The 20,220-nt window shown below is 37.2% G+C and overlaps 1 protein-coding gene across 1 annotated transcript in view; it reads right to left on the bottom strand.

The window, feature by feature from the left end:
* Positions 1–19,061, bottom strand: part of PGGT1B (protein geranylgeranyltransferase type I subunit beta) — a 54,224-nt gene extending 35,163 nt beyond the window's left edge. Inside the window, exons 1-2 of the mRNA XM_004420299.3 lie at positions 18,906–19,061; positions 10,655–10,773 (exon numbers count right to left, since the gene is read on the bottom strand). Coding sequence (XP_004420356.1) covers positions 10,655–10,773; positions 18,906–19,045 — 259 coding nt within the window. The 5' untranslated portion in view covers positions 19,046–19,061. The remainder of the gene's footprint in view (positions 1–10,654; positions 10,774–18,905) is intronic.
* Between the last annotated feature and the right edge of the window lie 1,159 nt (positions 19,062–20,220).

Below are 20,220 nucleotides of genomic sequence, written 5' to 3'. Positions count from 1 at the left end.
GCACAACTACAAAATCACCTAATGCACTTCTCAGAACTTAACTCTGTCATTAAGTGATGAATAACTGTACTGCTATTAAAAGTAATAATTAGGGGGGCTGGCCTGGTGGCACAGTGGTTAAGTTTGCGCCCTCCGCTTCGGCGGGCCGGGAGTTCATGGGTTCGGATCCTGGGCACAGACCTACGCACTGCTTATCAAGCCATGCTGTGGCAGGGGTCCCACATATAAAGTAGAGGGAGATGGGTACGGATGTTAGACCAGTGCCAATCTTCCTCAGCAAAAAGAGGAGGATTCGCAACAGATGTTAGCTCAGGGCTAATCTTCCTTATACACATACAAAAAAGTAATAATTAGGGAAAACTACGTAGTGACATGGAGAAATATATACCATCAAGTTAAGAGAAAAAGTAGGATACAAACACATATGTGCATTATCATGTTTATAATTAAGCAAAGGGTGCTTATCAATAAATCCCAGAAAGGAACAAACAAAATAATATTGTGTGGGATGATATAAGGGTGAATTTTGTTCTCTGTATTAGTCATTGTTGCCATAACAAATTACCACAAACTCAGCAAATTAAAACACCACCTACTTATTATCTCACAGCTCTGTGAGGTCTGAAGTTCAAGGCAGATCTCACCATGCTAAAATCAAGGTGTTGGTAGGGCTACATTCCTTACTGGAGGCTCTGGGGAACAATCTGCCTCCAAGTTCATTCAGGTTCTTTGGTAGAATCAAGTTCCTTGCAGTTGTGGGACTGAGATCTCCATTTCTCCGCTAGATGTCAACCAGGGGGCTCCCTTAGCTCCCAGAGGCTGCTCTTGCCATTTCTTATACGTGGGCCCCTATATCTCCGAGCCAGCAACAGTGCTCAAATTCTTCTCATGCTTAGGCTCTCTCTGGCTTCCCCTTCTGCAGCATCTCTCTTTTGCCCTCTTTTACTGCATTTCTCTGACTGACTCTTCTGCCGCCTTCTCCTTTTAAGGGCACATGTGACTATACTGAGCCCACCTGTATATATAACAGCTACAGATAATCTCCATATTTTAAGGTCAGCTGATTAGTAACCTTAACTTCATCTGCAAAGTCTGTGTAGTACAGTAGCCCCCTCTTACCCATGGTTTCTGTTACCTGTGGTCAACCGGGCTTTGAAAATATTAAATGCAAAATTTGAGAAATAAACAATTCACAAGTTCTAAGTTGCAAGTGCCTTCCTGCGTAGCATGATGAAATCTCACCCTGTCCCACTCTGTCCTACCCGGGACATGAATCATCCCTTTGTCCAGCGTATCTTTGCTGTATATGCTACCCCTCATTAGTCACTTAGCAGCCATCTCAACCATCAAGGCATCGCAGTGCTTGTGTTCAAGTAACCCTTATTTTACTTAATAATGGCTCCAAAGTGCAAGAGTAGAGATGCTGGCAATTTGGATACGCCACAGAGAAGATGTAAAGTGTTTCCTTTAAGTGAAAAGGTGAAAGTTCTTAACTTAATAAGGAAAGAAAAAAAATTGTACGCTGAGGTTGCTAAGATCTAGAGTAAGAACAAATCTTCTATCTGTGAAATTGTGAAGAAGGAAAAAGAAATTTGTGCTAGTTCTGTTATTGCATCTCAAATTGCAAAAGTTGCAACCACAGTGCATAAGTGCTTAGTTAAGATGGAAAAGGAATTAAATTTGTACAATAAGATATTTTGAGAAAGACCACGTTCACATAACTCCTATTATAGTGTAGTTATAACAGTTCTATTTTATTATCAGTTATTGTTGTTAATCTCTTATTGTGCCTAATTTATAAATTAAACTTTATCATAGGTAGGTACGTGTAGGAAAAAACATAGTATATATAGGGTTCAGTACTATCTGCGGTTTCAGGCATTCACTGGGGGTCTTGGAACATAACCCTCGTGGATAAGGGGGGACTACTGTACCTAGATTAGTGTTTGATTGAATAACCAGGGCATAGGAATTTTGGCGGAAGGGGGACATCTTTAAAATTTTGCCTAACACCTCTTTCATATTCCAAATTGGATGTTTCACTTGTTTCAATCTCTCCATAGTTCGGGGAGGGGTAGTGTCCAAAGGTATATTTTCCTAAGCCCTATATTCTATCTGATGCCTAAAATGTTTTTCTATTATGATTTAAATTTTTGAAATCAGTTTTCTCCTTTTTTCCCCTTAAGATTGCCTTTTTAAAGGTTATCCTTTCAAGCTAATGACTTGTTAATAGTCCTCTATAAAAATCTGATCCCACTTCTACTTTTGATGGAAGAAACCTGATTCCACGTTTCAGGTCTGAGTTTATACTTCCATTAGGAAGCCTTTCTTGAGACCCCTGCTAAGTTAGATAATTCTCCCAGGTGTTTTACACAGAGCTGACATATAGCAGAGGTTTAATAAATATCTGTTTCTGAATGAAATATCATTTCCTTAGAGGTAAATGAATGAATGGCATTTCTATTTGCTAATTTCTAGGTTTTCAGCTTATTTAAACTAGTAACTTTTCTGAAAAGCAGCAAAAATATTGATGCTCAAAAATACCACACAAGGTTAGGAAACTGTGGCATGGACACGGAATCAAACTCAAGATCCTATTCTTACTAGCTCTGTGTTCTATAGGCAAGTAACAATCTCTCTGAGCTAGTTCCCTCCATCTTTGAACTAGGTATAATAGTATATTGCAAGCAATATCTCGCAGGGTTCTTGTAAGTGTTAAAGGACATATTTAGATTGTGCTCAGCACAGTGACCGTGGCTCAATAAAAAGTAACTGTTTAAAATCAGTTAATTAGATTTTATCAAAAGTGAAACAGGAAGAAATTAACAGCTTCTGTTGTAATTTCTCAAGGAAAGCTTCTTTAAAATAAAAATGCCTTTTATTCCCTCTTTTCAAAAGGAGAGTGCATACTGTCATCTTAAAAATTCATTAGTTGAGAGGCCGGCCCAGTGGTGTGCTGCTTAAGTTCTTGTGCTCTGCTTTGCAGGGTCGGATCTTCGGCACAGACCTATGCATTGCTTATCAAGCCATGCTGTGGTGGCGTCCCATATAAAGGAGAGGAAGATGGGCATGGATGTTAGCCCAGGGCCAATCTTCCTCAGCAAAAAGAGGAGGATTGGCAACAGATGTTAGCTCAGGGCTAATCTTCCTCACCAAAAAAAAAAAAAAAAATTCATTAGCAATCCTTTCTGGTTACTGTCAAGATTCTCTGCTATTGTGCCTTCCTTTATAATTCTAGTAAGCTTACTTATTCATGACAATTATTAAAGTATAAATACGCAATTCATTTCAAATTTATAATTGGATGTGCAGTCAGGGTAAGTCTGAACTTCTCTGGCGGTAATTAGATAGCACCATCTAGTGTTTCTATTCAGTAGCAGCAAAACAAAGTGTGGTGTGGCTGCCCCACAGAATCCATTGAATAGTTTGAACAAATATCTATGCCTCTTGGGTCCTAACCCAGGTTCACATCAAAACCCTGCGAGTGAGGCCTGGACAATCACATATTAAAAAGAAAAACAAACAAAAACAACAACAACAAAAGAAACAAAAAAGAAAAACAATCCCTCTGATACACAGTCAGAATCAAGAACCGCTGATTTGGTGAATGCATCCTCCACTATTGTAGAGCCATAAAGTCAAACTAGTTTATCCTATTACACGGAAGTAGTTTAGATAGCAAAATATCATAACTATTCAGATTACTTCAGAAAAATGAAATTGGGTAGGTGGGAAGAAAAGGAGAAGCAGCAAAAATGGGAACATGTACATGGATGTAATACGTATGCATGCTTATGTGAACGTAGAGGGATGTGTTATTAGAGAATATAACGTGTTTAGCTATCAACTGAAAAGAAAAACAATCTCTTTATTTGCGTGCCTACACATGAAAGACAATGATTAAGTTACAAATCTGACTCCTGCCTGATGACTGAGTCATATCTCACCTTTTAACTTAGGGTTTTACTATTAAGCTCATAATAAACACCAACTATATGTCAAGCATCATAAAGACAGTACATTTAGAAATTCTTTAGAAAACAAAGAAAATGGTTATAAACCTGTATAATATAAAACTTCAATGAGAGTTTAAAAAGATTTATTTTAATCAGCAGAGTTGCTTTTCATAAGAAAGTGGTATATATCCCCTCTTTTAAAAGAAAATTTTATTGTGGAAGATAATAAAAAAATCATTAAAAATTATATTTAGGTGCTTCTAATAAAGGACAACTCGGGCTAAAACAGCACCACACTATTAATGGTAGAAAACAGCACCACACTATTAATGGTGGTCATGTTGCTTAAACATAATTCAAAACCTGATTTAGTCATATTCTTAACTTTCTAATCTCCATTTTAAAAGTTAGGTTTTGCATTAAGCAAACAGAATTCAAGTGAGGAATGTGGCAATTTTTTATGTAAAAATGAACATTTATATTTTAGGACTACAGAAATAATTCCTCACAGGTCTCACAAAACACAAGATTTCCTAGTAAAAGGACACAGCTTACAGAACTTCTTGTTTCAGGATATCAAGAGAGACCCAAAGTAAATAAAAAATTCTACAGCTTAAAAAATGTTTTTTTAATCTATTTTCTAAATTTCACAGGTTAGTTTTAGACTTAAACCTAGACCAATTAAAGAAAAAACAGGTGGGAGACTTTCTTTCATAGAGATTAAGGATTTAATAGTGTTTCATTTAGAATTGCAATTGGACTATGAAAAGATCTGTGTTGTGGCCTACTAAACATATGCCTAGGGACAGCTGGGGACATAAACCAACCACTGTGGAACTATCTTCACAAAAAATTCTTGATCTATGATGCTTCCAAAACAGGCACTCTATAATTTTTAATATTTGGAACATGCTCAATTTAGCCAAGTAAAACTATAACTGCATTTTAAGCATGTTATTAGAAAAGGGCAGCAATCTGACTGAAAAATCTACTAAAAAAATAAAATTAAACACTTTACCTTTTAATATTAAACCACCTTACCTACATTTTCAAACACTTAATCTTAATATTTTATGGGATCTATTAAGGAACAGATAGCAGATTTATTTTCCTTTAGAGCCATAAAACAGCTTAAGTTCTCATAAGAAAAAAAAAATCTATATCTCATGGAAAAACATACATGATAAACAGAGCACCTATTGCATTGAATCAGTATTGGAAATATCCATTAATGGTATTTTCAGTAATGGAAATATCAAAAGACTAGAAAACAGAAAACTGTATTGTAATTTTGCCTCTAGCATCAACTAGCTGTATTACTGTGGAGAAATTACTCATCTCTCTGGACCTTAACATCCTCATTTGCCAAATGATGGACTATAATACTCCTTGGTCTGTTCTGGCTCCAAAATTTTCTGGTTGTGTCCTTTATCAGAGAAGGGAACACAGAATTCCCAGCCTGATCCCTTGTGTTTCCTACATACTTCCTCCTGAGATTGATGAGAAGGGTCCCAATCCTCCAATGGTCTGACCACACACTTAATACTAGGTTACTGCTAGGGTCTTTACAACCCTGGAGTTAAGTGGAAGGCCAGGGTTAATTTTGATTAAATATTCACAATGTACTTAAGTGGCATACATGATAATATATATAGTTTCCACTAGGGACCTATATACTTCAACAGTAAAGCAGCATTGGGACTTCGAGTCAGAAGCCTGGGATTTTAGTCCAACTCTATCATTTAACATCTGCGTGTAGCCTCAGGCAGGTCTCTTAATCACTCTGCCTCTCATTTTCTTCTTCTGTGGAAGGCAGATTAGGCAAAGGACAAATTTGATGTTAATATTTGATAGTGCTTTGAAAATAATAAAATATTAAATAATGTAAGGCAATTATTTCTGCCATTAGCAAAATATTTGTGTATAACCATATAACTTTAAGCTCAGTTTTGTTTTTGTTGTGTTTTGAAGACAAGTTAAGCTAAAGCTTTTTCTAACTTGAATTTTTAAATACAAAACATATTTACTGTAAACATTCAAACAGTGCAGATATGCAGAATAAAATTAAAGTACCTTATCCTGCCATCCCCCACATGTGTTCCCACGTACTTCCCCCCCACAAAGATTTTCTATGTATTCTTTCAGTTTTTCCTATATATTTATAGTCAAAGATCATTTAAGCAAAACACCTCTGCACATGTTGGTATTTATCACTTAACCATATATGATGAACAATTTCAGGCCAGTACATATACAGATCTACATCAATCACTTTACTATTGCACAGTATTCTTTACTGGACCACAGTTTGTTTCACTTTTGGTGAACATTTATTTTGCTTCTAATTTGTTATTGCAATAAACAATGCCAAAACAAACATTCTTCTACATACATTTTTGTGCACACATACTAGTTTCCCGAGGTGAGTAACAAATACCACAAACCTGGAGGCTTTAAACAATAGAAATTTATTCTCTCATAGTTCTGGAGTCCAGAAGTCCAAAATCAAGGTGTTGGCAGGGTTGTTTCCTTCTGGAGGCTCTGAGGGAGAATCTGTTTCATGCCTCTCTCTCTTAGCTTCTGGCGGCTGTGGGCAATCCTGGTGTTTCTTAGCATGTTGATCCATCACTTCAATCTCTGCCTCTGTCTTCACATGGCCTTCCCCTCTGTGTCTCAAATCTCCCTCTCCTTTCTCTTATAAGGACACCAGTCATTGATCTTGAGATCCTTACCTTAATTACACCTGCAAAGATCCTTATTCCAAATAAAGTTATATTCTGAGGTTCTGCTGAACATATCTTCTGGGGGCCATTATTCAACCCACTACAACGCACATGAGAATATGTCAAATAGGGTAAAAAAATTATACTCCTAAAATGCCCCTCAAAAGGTTGTAAAAATTTTCATTTCCACCAAAAGAATATTAAATCTCTCTTTCCTCCACACTCTTACCAACTTTTAAAAACTTTTTGCTAAACTGATGTGTTAGGTAAAAAATAATGTAATACCACTGTTTCTATCGCATTTCTCTGATTTCTAGTAAGGCTAACCCTCTTTTCAAGTATTTATTGATTGGTTATACTTCTTTTGTGAACTACCTTTTCATAAATTTTGTCATTTTTCTAAATGGCAATGTGTCATTTTCTTCTCAATCTTTAAGAATTTCTCATAGTATGGATATTAATAATTTGTCTATTATATATATTGCCACAATTTCCTTCAAGTCTGTCCCTTATCTAACTTTATCTTTCACTACATAACATTTTAAAATATTTATTTAGTCAAATCTATCAAATTTTTCCTTTAGGGTCTCTGGATTTTAACATTTTTAGATTTAATTCCCTAAGATTTTACGTGATATCACAAAGTGGGACAAATACAGACCTATGAGTTAGAGAAAGCATATTCTACCCAGCCTTCAAATGCCTTATGAATGAGAAAATATTTGAGGAACCAGAGGATGCTCTAGGCTAAATGTGAGAATACACAAAAGAGGAACAGCAAAGTTGGAGAAGGTACTGGTGATTTAACAGTGCAACAACCGCTGATATACAACAGTGCTTTAGGCACTGAAAGGGAAAAGAAACGTAAGACAGATAGATTCCCTGCCCTCCAGAAGTTTACAATTCAGATGTAAGCAAAAATAGTTTAAGCAACAGTCAGGCAGCAATGATTGTAGCAATGAGCTTCAAACAAGTGAAGTCCATGGACTCCACAGTACAACGGGAAAAAGAATTCTGATGGGTCTCAAAAGAATGCTGAGTACCAATCCTAATTCAAAAAAAATTTTAAACTTTCATTAAAGTATAATAAACATAAGAAAAGCAGACCTATCATAATTAAACAGCTCAATGAACTTTTACAAAGTAAACTCACCTGTATAACCAGCACTCAGCTCAAGAAAAAGTACATGACAGCACCCCAGAAGCACCCTCCTACTTCCTTCTAGTCATTCCCCAAAAGCTCAGATTGGTTTTGCCTATTTTTGTACTCTATATGAATGTAATAATATACTATGTACTTCTTTATTTCAAAACACGTTTGTGACATTTATCCAAATTTTTGCATACAGTTATAGATGGTTCTTTCCCATTATTGCCTAGTATTCCATAGTGTGAATATTCTTATCCATTATACCAACGACGGGTAGTTTGTATAGTTCCTACTTCTGGGCTCCTGTGAAAAATACTGCTATCAACATTCTAGTACATATCTTTTGGTGAACACATGATTTCATTTCTGTTGAGAATGTACTAGGGAGTAGAACTGATGGGTCACAGACTGTACATGTGTTCAGCATTAGTAAATACTGCCAAATAGTTTTCCAAAGTAGTTGTAAAACTCCTTCAGCATTGTATGAGAGGTCCGGTTATGCTACATTCTCGTCAACACTTATTGTATTTCACCCTTTTCATTTTAGCCATTCTAGTGAGTTTGTAGCAAACACAATTATTATGGATAATATGAAAGTTCAGATAGTAGCAAATCTCTTATAACAAAAGATCAAACAATGAGACAAGCAGCTTTTTAAAAAGAATAAGGTATTAAAAAAAGAATTCTCTTTTTGTTGTAAAAAACTCATTTCACTAATAAAATAGTAGAGGAAAGAAACACATATTAAAGAGCAGACAAAAAAATACCTCAATCATGGAACCAGCAAATAGTCCAAAAAAGTGGGGAAAAATATAAGAAAAGACAAAGTAGGAAGCACGGTAAGCGACCAACGTTCTGGTACTTGAAACCTATAGTATTAGATCTCTCACTAAAATGTTATGGTCTGTACTTTTCTTTTTTTTAGGTTTTTTTTTTTTAACATTCCTTTTTTATTTAAATTGAGGTAAGATTAGTTTATGGGTCCATACTTTTCTGTAGAGACAATGGCTGTTTTATTTCAGGGGAATGAATATCAGTAAATTTTTTCTAAAAATAATATAAAATATATTTTAGCAAAAACTTACAGAATAACTTTTCTACATACCACAGTGTATAATTTCCTAACTGTACTATGTGAGATATATTTCTTTAAGAAAGTACAGTATATAATTTGATCAGGACACATATGTATTCTCAGTAAACAAACAAAAATCAGAACCTGTAATACTACTACCTTACATCTGTCTAATATCTAACTTTGTAAAAAATTCCAGACTTTCACTTAAACTAGTGAAAAAAAGATCCTGATAAAAAGACAAAACACAAATTACTTCCATTTTTCAGATGTCTAGACCTGTGACCTCACCTCAGCCAAAAGCTTCTAGAGAATGAGGACCCTACCTTGTAATTTATCACAGCCCTTCCCCACACGTTTAGCAGAATATTCAATAAATTCTACTGACCAACATGCTAGAATCTATAATTACTAACCAATATATCATATATGCTGCTTCATGTAGCTGGTGAAAAGTGATTAGATTTATGTATTATATTCCGATAGACCTAGTTCAAAAGGCTTAATCATTTTTCAATAAGAATTCATCAACAGGCATGGATTTTAAAAATTATATAAAAACAAGGGCTGGCATGGTGGCATAGTGGTTAAGTTCACATGCTTTGCTTTGACGGCTCAGGGTTCACAGGTTCGGATCCCAGGTGTGGACCTACATACCACTTATCAAGCCATGCTGTGGCAGGTGTCCCACATATAAAGTAGAGGAAGATGGGCATGGATGTTAGCCCAGGGCCAATCTTCCTCAGCAAAAAGAGGACGATTGGCAACAGATGTTAGCTCAGGGTTAATCCTCCTCACCAAAAAAAAAAAAAAAAAAAAAAATATATATATATATGTATAAAAACAAACACAATGAACTTTAAGAACAATAAAGTAGAAAGCCACAAACTATGTGCAACAGCATCTACTAATAGATCAAACCTCTTTTCTCTCTCTCTCTCCCTCTTTCTAAATAAAGCTTTAGCCTATTATTTCTCCTAAGTTCACCTGGGGGAGATTTATACATGATAACTCCAACCAATGAACCACACTGTTAATTTATAAATGCTGACTCTTAAAAGACAGGTAAGGGGTGACCATGATAAAAATTGCATGATTTTTCTGGAAGTTTATTTGCTTAATCTTGTGAAAGTTAGAATTTCTAACATTTACAAGTTAAAGTTAGGTATTTTACACTTAGAGGTTATAAAACTTGTGTGTTTAGTTGATCAGGTAATTTATGAATTTATTTGATCAAAATTTATAGTTTTAATAAGTATAAAAATGACTTTAAGAAGTGTTACATAAGAGTTCTAAGAAACCATTAAAGAAATGCTAATGAAACATTAGAGGGAAAATGACCAGGAGACTGAAATGAAACTTGCTGATGGCAAAGATTTTTTCACTGAAGAGACAAAAAGAATGCTTGGGAACAAAAAATAGAGTGAATGCTGTAAAACTTATCAAACATAAATATGGAATACAAATAATCAACAAGAAGTCATCAAAGCAGAACTGCACAACATAGCATGGTGCAACAATTGTGAATCTATCTAATCCCAGACGACTCTAAACTGTTCTCTCAAAAGATTAATGACTAGACTTAAGTGTTGTATTGGAACAGGATGGGAGTGTTGCATTACAAGGAAAACATAGATGAATTAAAATACGTTAAAAGTTTATGAATAAATACTAAGATTTCCTAGTCCAACACACATTATGTCAGGTACAACTAGTCACACTAAAAATAAAATGCTAAAAACTCACTCACTGTCTTCTGTGGGAAGGACCTGCAGGGAGTAAATCCACTCTATTATATCATCTTTGTTCACCACATCTAAGGAATCCAACATATCCAGCCCGGAGAGCGCAAAAAATGCAATTGTCAACCTAAAAGAAAAAAACGTAAAATTTCATCTTAACTATCAAACCACTGAAGTCCTTCTGGTTCAGAAAAATAATAAACTTATTCCAATTTCAAAATAATTTAAACAATACTCCTATCTTGCAAAACCCAAAAAACCCAATTTATTTTTATAATTTAATAATATCAACGTTTTGTTGCAATTTTTAAAAAAGTGACATTTAGGGGTTAAGAAACCAATCATACCCATCTAAAGCGTACATGAATTCACTGAAGCCAGTACATTAGCAACCTGAAGGCTAAAAGCAGATTTAAAAAAGAGATTTCCCTGCACCTAATCAGTATAAATAAGGCCAAAAGGCTGGAAAATATATAAAAATCACAATTTTCACTAATTTGCCAAGAGTAATTATGCCTTAAGCAATGTTAGAATAAATCTATCTTTATTCAAATTTATTTATAAATAATGTGACTCCCTTGGAAAAAAACTTTTAACAAATTTTGGGAAATAAGGAACACTTTAAAAAATACAAATGCATTTCAACTCCCTTTTCCCAGAGAGAAATATTTTTTGATGGAATGAAAAACTATAAGGTAACAACCTCCCCCTTAAGATTGTACACTAAATCACAAATCTAAACCTTGTGCTTTCATAGAAAAACTAGTACCTTGGTGATTGCTTTTTACATACAGAATTTGTTATATATCATTCCTTTCATGTTGAGATGCATTCTACAATGCTGTTTGAGCAATCTCATTTCCATAGTCTAATAATTCCTATAACTAATACTGATAAATTAATACTTCAAATTATCTGGTCCAAAATCTTATAACAGAACCACTTGGCACATTCTTTAACCTTTTTAACGGAGATTCCAAAAGAGAGTTAAGCCTTAATGCCCTAAGGTATGCATTGCATATAATAAATTAACTTCTGTCCTGTGCATCTAGAATGGTATTATCCAGAATAGTATTACCAACTTTGGGAGGAATGAGAAAACAGTTACTCATTTTTTTTAGGGTATAATTCTCTCTGATCTCTGGCTGAAAAAGGCTGGCATCCATTAGACAAGGGGAGAAGCAGCAAACAGCAATTTAATTCAGCTTTTCTCCAAAACAAAATGACACTGTAGACACGGGAAAAACTTCTACCTAACAGCAGCCAAGTTTGAAAATCACTGCTCTCGGTGATAATTATGTCTCAGGAGATAAGGTCTGCCTTGTTCATGGTATGCACTCAAATATTTATTGAATTAACTAACAAAAGACCTACAATACTACGTCTAACCTTCCTGGATAGCTCTAACAAGGTTTTTAGTTTTGCTGTTATCCATAAAGTGAATGATTATAGTCAGATAAAATTAAGCATCTAATAATTCAGTTTATTAAAGCATTATTATAGAAAAAAGCAACATAAGGTTGTTGATAAAACAACCTGATCAGGTAGGATAAAACAAAGATCTTCCTGTTAGTAGAAAATACATAATAAGAAAACATATCCAGGTGAGGGCCCAGTGGCCTAGTGGTTAAGTTCGTGCATTCTGCTTTGGCGGCCCACGGCCCAGGTTCGCGGGTTCGGATACCAGGCGTGGCCCTACTCACAGCTCATCAGGCCATCTTGAGGCAGCATCCCACATAGAAGAGCTACAACTCTACAACTATGACATACGACTATGTACTGGGGCTTTGGGGAGAAAAGAGACAAAGAGCAAGATTGGCAACAGATGTTAGTGCATCTTTCTCAAAAACAAAAAAAAAGAATGAGATATAGCTAAATAAAACAATATATTTAAAAAAAAACATATCCAAAGAGCTATAAAAATGTTACTATTCTTTTCTACCTTCAGAAATTATCTAGTCCCACCTCTTTAATTTTCTAGCTCAAGATAATGAAGTCCAAAGAATTCAAGTAATTTGCTTGAGATTTCAATGCTAGATAACCAATTAAAACAACTTAGGAATTCTGAGTGGCAGTGTGATGTTCTCCACAAGGGTGTCTCTCAAACCTGGCTGCATATTAGAATCAGCTTAAAAAAAATTAAAACACCACCAACAAAACCTAAAGAGGTAGGCTCTACTCACGACAATGAAATCAGAAATTCTAGGTGGAAGCTGGAGTCTGGGCACCTAGTATTTAAAAAAAAAAAAGCTTCCCAGGTGAGCCTAATGTGCAGCCAGGCTTTAGAAGCACTTCTCTAGAGCAGTGTTTCTCCACTGGGGGCACTACCGTCCCCCAGGGGCCACTCTGAAGACATTTTTCGTTGTCACAACTGGGGAGGGTGCTACTGGCATCCAGTTGGTAAAGGCCAGGGATGCTGCTAAATGTCCTATGATGTACAGGTCAGCCCCATTCAACAAATAAGTGCCTGGCCCAAAATGTCAACAGCACCGAGGCTGAGAAACAATGCTCTAAAGTCACACTGCTATCCGTATATAAGTGTTATCTGAATGATCTGTTTTTCATTTTACTTGCTCCTGGGTATGAATGCAAATACCAGAAATCAATCATGAGTAAACTACTCATTGGTAACTATTTTAAAATCTTGCATACTTAACTATTACCGGATTCCAGAAGTCCAGCATTTTCAATTCACAGCCGTCGAGACTAAGATTTATAGGATTAACACAGCTAGAGGGAAAAGCTTATGTTTATAAAATGAAGCACCCAGCATGGCTGGCAGATAGAACCAATAAGTCAATTTGGGGCAAATGTCTGGCCTGCCTCTAAAATAGGCTAGGAAAGTACTGCTTTTCTCACTACACCAGAGTTCTCAAGTAGTCCTAAAATTCTGAGAGGGAGAAAATGAAACAAGCCATAGGAAATACAAAGGAATTCTGGGCTGTGGGTCTCTGAGAGAAATAATGTAGGGTTTATAGCGCCAAGATGATTGTGACTTGGGGTACAGACTGCTGGGCAACCTGCCCTGGTGCAGGTATACAGAGGGGTAATCTTGCCATGCATGCACCTAAAATCAGGCCAGTGAAGTTATTTTTACCTTATTACTTCTTTGGAGAACATTTGTCTGTTCTTTTCCCTACAACTGAACTCTGAGTCTGTAGCCTGAAAAACCGAAGTAAGCAAGCCATGGCGTCCTGACCATTCTCCTACTACGAACGATACATGTAAAAAGTTTATCTTACATAGATGAAAAAGTAACATTTCCCCCCAAATCAAGTTGCTTCACCAGGGGATCAGTTCGCAGATGGGAGAGATAAACTAAATGATGTCTCCAAAAAATCTCCAATTTTTCAGGCTTAACAACAAACTTTTCAGGCTTAAGAAACAAGGATTAAAAAGAAAAAGTCTGGGCAGTGGAAAAAAGAATTTAACCACACTAATATGATTTTTCTACGCCACTAAATTTGCAGCATATTGTCAGGCTGGAGCAGGTGAGTGACCATTTGGAAGTATATTGGAAACACTGATTTATGGGAGTTGACTAGACTCCCAAACTTTGGATCAGTTGCTCTGCCCCTTTCTACTACAATCTCTTTACTGGGATCTCCAAGTGTCTTTAACAGTGGACTGCATTCCCTGCCTAGATCTCAGGTGGGGCTATAGCTAAATCACAGTACCAAGAGTTCTAAAATTATAAATCAGCAGCTATATTAAGAAATAGGAACACAGATGCTTGATAAAATTGTTAACAGTGGAAATGAAGAAAGAGCCAGCCATAGAGGACACATTAGAATTAATCATGAAGTTAAAATACACAGCACATAGAGACCCCAATACATACTTCGGAATGAATGACTGAAAGACTGCAAGAATTCTAGAATTTTAAGCCTTATTCTTCATCTGTAATATTTTTAAATAGCTGACTCATCTGGTAAATATTTTTAAGTACAGTCCCACATCTTTGGAATTATTTAACATGCAAAATAATTTTTCATTAAGAAACATTTACTGAACATCTACTACAGACTAGATCGTGATAAAAATGAATGAAACAAGCCTCCTAACCTTAAGCAGGTTAAATCATGGCGGAAAAATAACTAAGTAGCTACCTGGTACGTGCTATTATAGAAATCACCGTCCTCTTTTCTAAACCTGCTCCTTTTGCCTCTTGTTCTCTAGACCAGACGGCAGTTCCAATCCTGGAATCCTGGGACTCTTTCTTCCTTCATCCTCTCCTTCTATCCCTACTTCTAGCGCCCCAGCACCTGGCTCCTGGACTACTGCAACAGCTTCCTAACTGGTCTTCCTGATTCTGGTTCTTGTCTCACTCAATACAATGACCAATCTCAAATTCAATGGTCACTCTGAGATGCATACCTAACTAGGAAGATACACTGCTTGGCAACTTCCTATCACTTACATGATATCAAATTCAAGTTTCTTGACATGGTACACAAAGTCCTCTGTGATCTGGCCTATGTCTACCTCTCCAGACTAAATTCCTACCACACTTGCCTTACATTTTGAACCACTATCAGTGAACTGATGGACTTTCTCTGCTCAACACTCACGTATCTGTCTTTATTGTCTTTATTTATTGTCCATTTGCCTATAAACCACCCCCCCCACACACATACACACAAAAACTGAATACATTCTTTAATATTTAGCTCCAGGGTCACTCCATCCAAAAAGCCTTTTCTGAGCCCCGTCTCTTCAGGTTGAGCTACTTAGGTGCTTCCAGAATGTCCTGTGAATACCACAATCATCGTGCAAACAAACTCAAAGTGTGGTCAGGGACCAGCAGCATCAGCATCATCTGGAGCCTGTTAGAACTGCAGCATCTCAGACCCCACCCAGACCTATGCAATCAGAATCCGCATTTTAACAAGATGCTCAAGTGATTCATACCATATTAGAGTTGGGAAGCACTGTTGTAATAATCTGTTTGTATATTTGTTTCTGCTATCAGGCAAACAGTCTCAAACTTTAGTGTGCATCAGAACTACCTGAGATGCTTGTTATAATGCAGACTCCCAGGCCTACACAGAGAGTCCAGTGCAGTAGATCTGGAGAAGGGCCCAGGTAGGTGTATTTTTATAAGCACTCGATGTCACTGATTAAGAGCCTCCCACTATCACCATCACACACTTGGAGAGACACACTGCTAGACTGTGTTACACTTCAGACAAGGGAGAAAATGAAAGGACAGTAGTATTTGTGGGATGGTAGGCGCTGAGTGGTTAAAACACAGGATACAAAGGGGAATATGGAAGGGCAAGAGAAGAGAAAGACTAGGTAGACTGCGAATGTCTTGTAAAATAAAAACTAATTGTCTAAATCCTTCTTCTAGAACAGTTGGATCTGTAAAAATAACATCATAGAAAATGGTCAATATTTTGATCCTCAATAAAAAAAGCCTACTCTAATTCCCATTACCCAAATACAAATGGCAACAATATCTCATAACCAAAAAAACTCTCTAAACCACTCATAAAAAAGAAACCTGTTAATTGAAAAAGCTCAAAATCCAAGGTTTAATATTCACTTGAGTTAACTGGTAACTACCAGTTTTGAGAAGTTAATACATATAGAAGAAAAACCTCGAGAGAAACAACAAACAACATGCCTTTTTGTTTTCATAAAGCTACCCTTATTAGAAAAATAAAAGTTATTTCTACTTGTCACACTAAAAGAAACAAGGAAATGGAATAATTTTGTCAAAATGGTGGGTCAGAAAACAAGTGTCCAAATCTCTAGTCAATCAGCCTTCCTAAAAGTCAGTTGTTTCATATCTATCAGTAAAAAGAAGTGAACACAGGAACACCTGAATCATCGGTTTAATACCGCATCCCCATACCCAGGCACATGGTAGGCACTCAATGAATGCTTGTGGAATAGAACTGCAATACTGGATAAGAACTCGACTTAGTCAACATATTGTTTTATCTTAAAACTCTGGTATTAGTAGAAACTTTGTGACCTTTGCTTAAAAGGCTGGAACTTTTTCTCAAGCATCTTAAAGTCAATTATGAACCACATATACCACAAAAGGACTTAAGGCTAAACTAAGAAAAGTAAAGACCGTGAAACAAGAAAGAGAAAAACTGAAAAATTTTTAAAAATCACTACAAAAACTGATATGTACAGATTATCTTCAATGTGGTTATTAAGTGAGCCATAAGAAAACCAAAAACAATAAAAAAAAATATTCAAGTGACAAACACGAGACATAAAAAGGACATAATTAATATTTCTTAACTAATGCACCATGATGTTATATATCTATTATCTAATATATAATGTCAGGTGTAGATCCTAACATTATACTAAAGTTATTAAATCAACTGTTAAATTAGTTGTTCAATCAGACAGTTTTTGCTGTTTACTTTTACTTATGCTGTGAGCAGGGTTACATAGTTTGCTGCCAACATTCATTAATCTATACAGTTTTGTCCATGTTGGAATTTTAAAGAATAGACCAATCAAACACATTGGAATTTTAAAAATGCAACCACAGACCTATAATGATAGCTACCAGCAAAGCTGAACTGCTTAACAATCACAAAAGGATGGATGGTTTTTTAATCCAAATGCTTTGAATTCACATAAAATTAATCCCCATAAAATATAAATGTGATTTATCAACATTCTGCTTAACATCCCATATCATTACAATCATTGGACTGAGTTTTAGAAATCTTAATTTAGGTCTAGGTATGGGCTCTGCTAGTCAATCAATATCTATGGAGGGAGAAAGGAATACAAAAACAATGCTTCACTCTTTCTTTAGCAAGAATCTGTTCATCCTTCAGGGCTCAGCTCACATTATTCAACAAATATCCACTTAGTGCTTCTCATACGCCAGACACTATTCAAGGTCCTAGTGCAAAGCTGTGCAGTAGGACTTTCTGAGATAACGGAAATGCTGAAATAGAAACAAAAGCCACTGGCCAATGTGGTGACTGAGCACCTGAAATGTGGTGGCTACTGCAAACAGAGGAAGTGAATTTTTAATTTGACTTTATTTTAATTAATTCAAATTTAAATAGCCAAATGTGGCTAGTTGGCTACCATATTGTACCAGGCAGCCCTAGTGTTACAGAGGTAAACAAGATAGACAAGATCCTGCCTTCATGAAGTTTACAATCCAGTGTGAAAGAAAGATATTAAACAAATAAACCAATAAATACATAATTTCAGGTGGTGACTAGAAGTGGTCTCTTTTGGAGAGAGTGATTAGGGAAGCCCTCTCTAAAGAAATCTGAATTAGGTACCTACCCTTCCTATATGCTCCCATGAACCCTTTACTAACACACAGCACAGAACTCTATGAAGCCTACTTGCTTGTCTTGTTCAGCTGTACTCCAGCACCCACCATAGTAAATATTTCTTGACCACGTATGCAGAAGTAGTCTATAAAACTTCCAAAACTGACCCAGTCATGCAGTGTACAAAATATACCAGAGACTCAGAGTTCAGAAAATGTGGAGAGAGATCAGAGCAAAAACAATCTCCTCTCTCTTCCCATTCCAGCTTTGGAGGCTCACTTCAAAACACAGCAATTCAGAGCAGAGATCGCCTCCTCCTTTCCCTCCTCTTAACTTCAGACTTTTACTCTGAATGACTAATTCACGTTTCTCAGTCTCTACCAGATCACACTCAGCCAACTAGAACTTACAAGACAAATACACTTTTAACAGGCTGCTTCACGCAACACTGCACCTCTTTCGCCAATCTTCTCCTATCATTCGATTTACAATTCCTGGAAAGTTAATTTCTCCTCAAACCTCAGAGGTTCTCTGCTGCAGCTACACATCAAACACCATACAGGCATTCAACTAAGAATTAACGACTGCACGGAGGAAAGGGAAGCACAGGAGAAGCTATTTATCTCAAGTTCGATGACAAACCCTGTCTTTTTTTCTTTATACTCGGAAGAAATGAGGCCAAGTGACTCAGGCTCAGAGAGGGAGTAAAAAGAAAGCTCCGAGTTGACAGGAAAAATGGTTGGGAAACGAAAAGGGCGGAAACTGGAGACTCCAAAAGCCTCCGACTTACAGTTTCCTCAAACCATCCCGCCGCAGCTCGGGGGAGTGAGGGTGGCCGCAGGCCCGGCGGAGAGGGGAGGCCCCGGGCAGTGCCGGGTGGGCGGTGGCGCAGCCCCCGCAGGCGCCCAGTTAGCCCTCGGGCTCCGCGGCGCCTTTCCGCTGGGGCCGGAAACCCGTGCCCACCCCTTTCACTGGGGCCACGAATTACCTGCTGGTCTCGAGCGAAGAATAGCGCTCTGGCAAGACCTGGAGGCAGCGCTGGAAGAACCGCACGTGCCGGTCCCGCAGGAAATCCAGCCGCTCTCCTTCACCAGTCCCCACGAGACGCTCGTCCTCCGTGGCCGCCATGTTGCTACAGAAGCGACTTCCGCCGCGACCCGGAAGCAATTTGCGTGAGGCACGAAGGAACCCAGAGGGGCGATGTGGAGGGGCGATGTGGAGGGGCCGGTGGGGAAAGGGGCGTGTGCCTGCCGCAGACCCAATCTGTGGTTGAAATTACACAGTTAAAAGAAAGTTTTACGCAGCATTTTATCTCTCTGATTTCTCCCTAGATAGCGCACGACCCAAGCTTTTCTACTCTAAGCCCCAAATGTTTGGAAACACCTCGCAAGCTTGGTAAAATTCAGTCCACAAATCCTTCCAGAACTTTTACGCTCGTTCGGTATTTGGGAGGAAGTGCAATGTCAATAGCTTCGAGTTCGCTTAGAGAAAATCATGACCCTAAAGGATGGTATATATGAAAACAGGGATGGGTCAGTATAAATTTGCCACCAGACTCATTTTTGGAAGGCCACAGAGCCACAGATTTAAGCTGAATGGATAGGGAAACTAGACCTACAAATCAAACTCTGGAGATAAATGTTTATGAAATAATTACTGACACTTCAAAAGTTCAGAGTCGTTCCTAGTCCTCTCTAGAATACCAGGAATCACTTTAAAATATATATATAAATGCAACATACACACATACATAATATATATATTTATATGTGTGACTGCTTGCACCATTTTCTTTTACAAGTCTTAAAAGATTTTACTCTTTTGCTTGAGTTAATGCAAATGCATCAATTTGCAATAGTAAACAAGCTCAACATGTTCTCCAACTACCCATACACTAAAAAATAACACACTTCTAGCTATTTAATCAATAAGGGGGATTTAAGTTGCTACAGCCATATTCTATTCCCTTTAAAAGTTCATGAGGCAGGGCCAGCCCTGTGGCTTGGTGGTTAAGTGCGCGCGCTGCGATGCTGGTGGCCTGGGTTCGGATCCCGGGTGCGCATCGAGGCACCACTTCTCCTTTCATCCTGAGGCCGAGTCCCGCATACAGCAACTAGAAGGATGTGCAGCTACGACATACAACTATCCACTGGGGCTTTGGGGGGAAAAAATAAAATAAATAACATCTTTAAAAAAAAAAAAAAAAAAAAGTTCATGAGGCAGTCTTGGGAGAAAAATCCACCCAAGGATCAGGCCTGAACTAGCTTCTTTATAAGCAACTGTGCTAATAAAAGTTTAAGTAT

This window comes from Ceratotherium simum, chromosome 4, assembly GCF_057802395.1.
Source record: "Ceratotherium simum simum isolate JZ-2026a chromosome 4, ASM5780239v1, whole genome shotgun sequence".
Lineage (NCBI taxonomy): Eukaryota > Metazoa > Chordata > Mammalia > Perissodactyla > Rhinocerotidae > Ceratotherium > Ceratotherium simum.
This window is presented reverse-complemented; position numbering and strand designations above follow the sequence as displayed.